Source organism: Sinocyclocheilus grahami, unplaced genomic scaffold (assembly GCF_001515645.1).
Source record: "Sinocyclocheilus grahami isolate Dianchi unplaced genomic scaffold, SAMN03320097.WGS_v1.1 scaffold232.1, whole genome shotgun sequence".
In the NCBI taxonomy this organism is placed as follows: domain Eukaryota; kingdom Metazoa; phylum Chordata; class Actinopteri; order Cypriniformes; family Cyprinidae; genus Sinocyclocheilus; species Sinocyclocheilus grahami.
The window spans coordinates 926,331-934,859 of NW_015505411.1; the positions used below are offsets into that span (position 1 = coordinate 926,331).

An 8,529-nucleotide genomic window follows, 5' to 3' on the forward strand; every position below is an offset into this window, starting at 1 on the left:
CATATTCATCTAAATATAGAGCTCTCTCTCTCTCTCTCTCTCTCTCTCTCTCTCTCTCTCTCTCTCTCTCTCTCTCTCATTCTTGCTCCCTTTTTGTTCCTCTCTTGCATGCCCACGTTTTCTCTCTCACACTCTTTTTAACATTCCTATCTAGGCGTTTTAGCGCTAATAATTATCCAGAACTCATAAAAGCCTATTTGAGCCTGTAAAGTGATCCCCCTCCTATGTGGCAGCAGTTATGCCCTTTTATGAGAGTGATGTATCGATTTTCATGATTTTTGTGACACATTTAGAATATATGAACCACAGACTTATTGCTTTCTCATATATTTCTGGTTTGAGGGAAAGAGGCCATTTGGAAGGATGAGGATGTTTGAAGTGATGAAAGAGAGTAAGAAGCATAGGCGGCTTTTACATTCGCTTTTTGCCATGGCTGATTTTGTCCCAACTGCTTTATGAAACACAGCAGGGATGCGTCTCTAATTACCGAACAGGAGTTTTCATTTCATTAGTGTGTGTTTTAATGTTTTGCTGAGTAGTCATGGCGGTTGCCATTAGTGGCAGAAAACGACAGCAGCAATGTTCACTTCAGCCCACAGCTTTCAGACATAACCTCCAAGTTTCTATCTTAAAAAACTAAATCACAGAACAAAATGCAAATATGTTCCTGTTATTGATATAGATCTTAAAGCTGCAACTTTTATGTAATAAAGTAGTAAAAATTTGAATGTCACTCTTGACATTGACAAATGCACCACAGTTTGATGAGACAAAATCCCAGGACTGACAGTGGCAGATGTAGGAATGAAGTTATCAAATTAAAAAAATTTTTTTTTTTTGCACATTTCAGTTATGAATTGAACATGACAAATTTTACAAATACTACATACCTGATATTCAGATTTCAGGGGTTGAATTACAATACGGTGCTACTATGAAAAAAGTATTTGGCAAAGGAAATGTGCATGATTTCAGCAGTGTGGAAATGGAGGCCTGTACGCAGCTATGATTATCATCCAGCTGTTGGCTTATTTTATCCAATCCGGCAATCACTGATGTCATTCTCACCTGCAGGAAGTGGTGTGTCAACAAGAATAACAGTATTTATGAGAGTTTGTGTGCCCTCCAGTTTGTTCATATCCCACACATTGACTCACTCAGTATTTTGTACAATCAAACCTGTAGGGTGCGACTTGAGAGGAGGTGATGTACCCTGAAGCTGAGCGGGCCTGTGGCAGGGAGATATGCTGCTTGCAAAGACACACACACACACACACACACACACATTCATGTGTATTTCAATACACACCTCCAGCACTTGCTCTTTTTGAGATTTCTGTGGAGAAAACATTCAGCTTTAGCTCCCAGGTTAACATGCTCATGGAGAAGAAATACTGTTTAAACATTTGGCACAAAAGAGACAAAAACACTTTCTGCTAAAGTTAGTTCTGAGAAATGCATAATTTGTTGATTTGATATTTTTATGTATTGCAGTTGTCATGACATTTTCACATGTTTTAAGTATCTTAAAGTTGGCATGAAGTGAAAATTTATCCTATTTTCTAAACTTATTGATCTTATTGTGAACAATTTATCCATGTTTTTTTTTTGACCTTGTAATTTTTAATCATAACTCAATCTTCCAGTGAAATGTCTCTCTGGTGATGTATGACAAAGTTCTTCAATCATTTAGATAAATGTTAGATAAAACCAAGTATCAAGTCCCTCCTGGATGGATAGAACCAAGTCCCTGATCTACATTTTTTTTCCCTTTTTCGATAATCTGTTTCACTATGTTACAGTGGGGCAAAAAAGTATTTAGTCAGCCACCAATTGTGCAAGTTCTCCCACTTAAAAAGATGAGAGAGGCCTGTAATTTTCATCATAGGTATACCTCAACTATGAGAGACAAAATGAGAAAAAAAAAATCCAGAAAATCACATTGTAGGATTTTTAAAGAATTAATTGGTAAATTCCTCGGTAAAATAAGTATTTGGTCACCTACAAACAAGCAAGATTTCTGGCTCTCACAGACCTGTAACTGCTTCTTTAAGAGGCTCCTCTGTCCTCCACACGTTACCTGTATTAATGGTATCTGTTTGAACTTGTTATCAGTATAAAAGACACCTGTCCACAACCTCAAACAGTCACACTCCAAACTCCACCATGGCCAAGACCAAAATTGTAGACCTCCACCAGGCTGGGAAGACTGAATCTGCAATAGGTAAGCAACTTGGTGTGAAGAAATCAACTGTGGGAGCAATTATTAGAAAATGGAAGACATACAAGACCACTGATAATCTCCCTCGATCTGGGACTCCACGCAAGATCTCACCCCGTGGGGTCAAAATGATCACAAGAACTGTGAGCAAAAATCCCACAACCACACGGGGGGACCTAGTGAATGACCTGCAGAGAGCTGGGACCAAAGTAACAAAGGCTACCATCAGTAACACACTGCACCGCCAGGGACTCAAATCCTGCAGTGCCAGACGTGTCCCCCTGCTTAAGCCAGTACATGTCCAGGCCCATCTGAAGTTTGCTAGAGAGCATTTGGATGATCCAGAAAAGGATTGGGAGAATGTCATATGGTCAGATGAAACCAAAATTTTTTTTTGCACATTTCAGTTATGAATTGAACATGACAAATTTTACAAATACTACATACCTGATATTCAGATTTCAGGGGTTGAATTACAATACGGTGCTACTATGAAAAAAGTATTTGGCAAAGGAAATGTGCATGATTTCAGCAGTGTGGAAATGGAGGCCTGTACGCAGCTATGATTATCATCCAGCTGTTGGCTTATTTTATCCAATCCGGCAATCACTGATGTCATTCTCACCTGCAGGAAGTGGTGTGTCAACAAGAATAACAGTATTTATGAGAGTTTGTGTGCCCTCCAGTTTGTTCATATCCCACACATTGACTCACTCAGTATTTTGTACAATCAAACCTGTAGGGTGCGACTTGAGAGGAGGTGATGTACCCTGAAGCTGAGCGGGCCTGTGGCAGGGAGATATGCTGCTTGCAAAGACACACACACACACACACACACACACATTCATGTGTATTTCAATACACACCTCCAGCACTTGCTCTTTTTGAGATTTCTGTGGAGAAAACATTCAGCTTTAGCTCCCAGGTTAACATGCTCATGGAGAAGAAATACTGTTTAAACATTTGGCACAAAAGAGACAAAAACACTTTCTGCTAAAGTTAGTTCTGAGAAATGCATAATTTGTTGATTTGATATTTTTATGTATTGCAGTTGTCATGACATTTTCACATGTTTTAAGTATCTTAAAGTTGGCATGAAGTGAAAATTTATCCTATTTTCTAAACTTATTGATCTTATTGTGAACAATTTATCCATGTTTTTTTTTTGACCTTGTAATTTTTAATCATAACTCAATCTTCCAGTGAAATGTCTCTCTGGTGATGTATGACAAAGTTCTTCAATCATTTAGATAAATGTTAGATAAAACCAAGTATCAAGTCCCTCCTGGATGGATAGAACCAAGTCCCTGATCTACATTTTTTTTCCCTTTTTCGATAATCTGTTTCACTATGTTACAGTGGGGCAAAAAAGTATTTAGTCAGCCACCAATTGTGCAAGTTCGTACTTACAGATTGTAAATGGTTTGGCCTTTTTCATGCCCATTTCATTACCGGTAATTAATTTAGCAGACAAAAGCCTGTTGTTTGGGCTTATTGGCTTGGGGAAGTTCCGGTCATGAAGTGAGAAATACAGATCTAAATCTGGACCTGAGGTGAAAAGCATTGAAAAAAATCATATTATTAATGACAAATGCTACACCAGGACAGTTATACAATATGCAGAAGAGTTGAATTTCCCTCAGGCACAGAGAGAAGGAGAGAACAGGAAATTTAATCGAACTTAAAAGTAAATTACGGCTGCTATCATTTCTGTATAATTATGTCCATGTCTATTTTCTGATGACAACTATTTTGAGCTCCTCTCTAGATACTATTAGAAGTAAGGTGCGGCGGGCTAGAAACACAGCGTCACACACGGCGGGCTAGAGTGAGCGGTGGCGGGCTAGAGTGAGGAACGGCCGGCGGGATGAGTGTGGATATCATCCTCTTTGGAAGGCCAAACAAAGTAGTTCGCTTTCACAACGAAACACAGCGTCTCTACGGCATGGCGGCAACAATACTACAGCGAGAATAAAATTACACCTTCTTTCTTTGCATGAACATTTGGGCGGCGTTATGAAAATCTTCCCACATCGTGACATAGACATGTGGGGGCGTGGAACAAGCTGTTTTAGGTAGGCGTGGTTGACTCTTAAATTTTATAAAGAATATCTCTTTGGATTTGAGACTTTAGTCTTTGCAACTTTACAGATCTTCTTTATGCACCAAGAGCTTGTAACACTCCAAAGAGAAAGGAAAAATTAAAATCGCATCATATGACCTCTTTAATATGTGCTTAATTAGTACTAATAAATGGTTAATATTCTAGTAATATGCATGCTAATAAGCAACTAGTTAAGACACCCTAAAATAAAGTGTTACCCAACCAGTCATTAATCAGTTTGCTCACTCATGTACTTCCAGTTGACCAGAATAAAAGTTATTTTGACACTTGACTAACTTTACCAAAGGCAAGTTCTCATTGGTCATGACGTTTTAAGGCCGTCAATGTTGTCCTTTTGCTGAATTGATTTCAGGCATGAACAACAAATGTAGGTTGACATGTAGCTCTAAAGTTGTCTTGTTCCATTAAAGTTTATTTGTCTAAACAGAAGTCATCGGGTGCACATAAGTGTATTGCTATCTGCCCAAATTTCTCTCGGTTGTATGCCTTTCTGTGTCATCCCTTAAGCAGAATTTCACTGTCTCATAACGTGCTTCCATTTGCCAGATGATATAGGAGTGGGAATGGCTCAGGAAAGGTTGATTAACTTGTTATTTCTTCTTATTTGTCTTCTCTTAGGTTCACATTTGCACAACAGGACTCATTGTTACTCCTCCACCAAGCAGTCCTGTCACCACGGCGACAGTTTTCACATTTCCTCCAGAAACCAGCTATGCCTCTATTCCAGTGGTGAGTCTGACAAAGTCCTTACATTGACGTAGTATGTCAAAAATCTTCATCATCCTGTCCAGTTTATTCAAATTACATTCTTCTAACCTGTATATGTGTGTCTGTACAACAGTACTCACACGCAACGCTATTTCTCAGAACTATGTGAAATGTCAGCCAGGCCATTTTGAGAATTTCTGATTTGACTGATAACCAGTGAATTAACAGAATCAAGCTCCTTCTTGGGTCAGGATGAATCAAGTTTTAGCCCTATATAATTGCAATGGTTTTGCAAATTCTTTAATGAGCGTTTACACAAGATGTGTTCTTGTGTTCAAAAGCAGAATGAAACACTGGATGCAGGGGTCTTGACTATATACTGGTATTGACGATAACCATTATTTTATTTTTATTTATAAATTTTTTGAGTGTGAAGAATTTGACTAACAGCATTCCCCCCCTAAAAAAATATTTTGTAGATATTGCAATAATTCTTTTTGCCACAATAATCATGTAATAAAAATCTTATATTGTGGCAGCCCTAGTCTTGACACTTTTATCTAATAATTTTCTTAAGTTAACTTAATGCATTGTCTTAAAAACGCAATGTTTTGGTCTGGGTTTTGAGGCGGTAGATTTTTGTAACTAAATGACTGTTTTGATGCCTTAATGCTAATGATTTAAAGGAAATGAATATAGAACAACTTCTGAAAGGGTTATTTATTTTATTTTTTAATTTTTTAATCACCTCCTCTAAAGCACAGCAAAACGTTATTAAAGCTGAGTGCTCAATTGTGAATGCAACGTGAACTCCTTGGGTAAGCATATTACCTCAGTTTGAGCATCTGTTCTGAACACAATGTTCAAAAATGTTGGATGTTTTTGAAAATAAGTGTCTTATCCTCAAAAAGGACGCATTTATTTGATGAAAAAAGTAAAGCAGTTATATTGGTGAATATTATCACAATTAAAAATAACTTTTCCCCTTTTTTAATATATATTTTAACATGTAATTTATTCCTGTGATGGCAAAGCTACATTTTCAGCAGCCATGAAAGTGTCCATTTCAAGTGTCACGTGAAAAAAAATTTTGTAAAAAAAAACAAAAAAAGTCTTTACTGTCACTATTGATCAATTTAAAGCATCCTTGCTGAATGAAAGTATTAATTTCTTTAAAAAAACATTTTTACTGACCTCAAATTTTGAATAGTAGTGTATCAAAACACAAAGTCACATAACCAAAGCAGAATGTCCTCTCTCCCTCTTAACATTCTCATAAACATTCGCATTCACATGCACACACACTCAAATGCTAATGCTAAACGAGTAGAGTTTGCCATCTGATAGCCCTTAATCTCTTTCAACGCAAACACACACACACACACACCATTTCAGGGAGTTGTGTGGTCCTCAGGCTGGACACTAATGGCTCTCTGAGATTGATGTGTATGCAGTGCTGTGCGGATACTCTTTTCTTTTGTTTTCAAAGCATTGTTTTTGTAATGGTGGCTTTAGTGTGCATCAGTTGCCTCTCTTATCTCGTATAAAAGTTAACTTTTTCTAATTGAAGTAAATCCACGTTAAGCAATTAACACAAGACAAATTAATTAATAATACAAATTCGACAAGAGCATCAGTAGAGAAAACATTGTAGGAGAACTTGAAATGAACAGACAAAAAGGTGACTTGAAGCAACAAAACAAGCTTTACAGTGTGAGAGTTGTTTTCACAGTGGTGCCACTGGACTCATAAAGTCTGTTTGCAGATGTGTGCCTTGGTCCATATGGAACCAATTTATCCGTCTTCAGCCAGACATGTAGCCCAGGCTGGATATCCACCAATCACAACACCTGCCACAGCCAAAGTACCCACTCGTTAGCAACCAGTGCACAAGCCGGAAAGTCACAGTCAGTGGGATTATGGTTTTATGGCATTGTCCAAACTTTGTAGGGATGTTTCTGACATCATTTCCTGCTACACATCCATCTGAGTTACGTATATGTGAATGGACATCAAAATAACAATGGATATGGACTGATATGAGAACTGCAGTGTCTCAAGATATCATGTACTTTAATTGCATTGTTTCTTATGCATACATCATTTTGTTGGATTTGTAATATTAATAAATGTGTGTTTGATTATTTCAGGATGCTCTTCCTCCTCCACCACCTCCTCCACCTCAATCAGTGTCTTCAGCTGTGGGCGCTGCCGCCTTGAATGCTGGTCAGAGGCCGTCACCCGCTGCGGGTGACCAGAGTGGGCGTCAGAGACCCACAGTGTGAGTATAAAATAAAATGCACACACTTTAAATATGCAACTTTAATTCACTGTAGAGATACATACTGTTAGAAAGAGTATGAGAGGGTCCTTGCATCTCTGACTTACCTCTCTGCTGTTACCCAGTGCCAGCTGAGCATAACTGAGGACAATGGTGAGGGGTCAAAGGTCATGTCTAAGGGGAATAGGGTTGTCTCTGGGGACTTAACCTGAGCCCTGACCTCTCACCTTTCACCTTTTGTCTGCATATCAATTAAACACAGCCCTAAACACACCTGAATTCTGTTGGAGTCGCCCATAGTGCTCTGGGTGGAGTATGTTTATGGCCGTTATTCATGACATTCCCATTTTCAAGTTTTTAAAGACGTTATGCTTTTTTTTGTGTGTGTGTCCTTCCTTAGAAATTATTTTACAGTTTAGTGTTGAGAGTAGATTTGTTATGAATATGATGCATAATAACCGTGTGGGAACAACGCCAACCCCTGTTTGATTAGCAGTACTGCATCTAAGTCTAAAATATTGATACATCATTTAAAAAAAAAACTAATAAAAATGCAAATTGTTATTCAATTAAAAATGTATTTAAAGTAAATAAAAAATGAAACAAGAATTAATGAATAATTTAATAAATAATACAAATTTTAATTAATAGTGCTTGACAATTAAATTAGTGTCTTTTGTTTGTTTGTGTTATTTTAATGTTTGAAATGTGACTCTCTTTCAGGTACGTGGCGATGTTTCCCTACACGCCCCGAAAGGAAGATGAGTTGGAATTAAGGAAGGGGGAGATGTTTCTGGTGCTGGAGCGCTGTCAGGATGGCTGGTTTAAAGGAACATCCATGCACACTGGCAAGATCGGAGTGTTCCCTGGTAACTACATGAGTGCTGTCAACAGGTATGATACACACACACACACACACACTTGTGCATGTTATCACTCATACACCCTGTAAGCTAAGGGAAGATTAGATTGTCCTCTGTGTTTCCAGTGAAGTATATCCTACAGGCACAAGCACACCACACATAAAGTCTCCACTTGCAGATAAATCAGAGCTGGCCAAGTTCACACATGGAATTGTTAAAGGAATGTTGCAGGTTCAATAAAAGTGACACTTTATTGACAGAACTCATCAATCATAATGTTGATTACCAATTGGGAAAAAAAAGTTAAATGTGAGATTAGTAAAAAAAAAAA

General features: G+C 37.9%; 1 protein-coding gene across 1 annotated transcript in view; it reads left to right on the plus strand.

The window, feature by feature from the left end:
- Window positions 1-8,529, plus strand: part of LOC107597452 (E3 ubiquitin-protein ligase SH3RF1-like) — a 56,992-nt gene that overhangs the window by 43,082 nt on the left and 5,381 nt on the right. Inside the window, 3 exon segments of the mRNA XM_016288516.1 lie at window positions 4,965-5,075; window positions 7,205-7,335; window positions 8,059-8,229. Of these exon segments, the coding sequence (XP_016144002.1) occupies window positions 4,965-5,075; window positions 7,205-7,335; window positions 8,059-8,229 (413 nt within the window).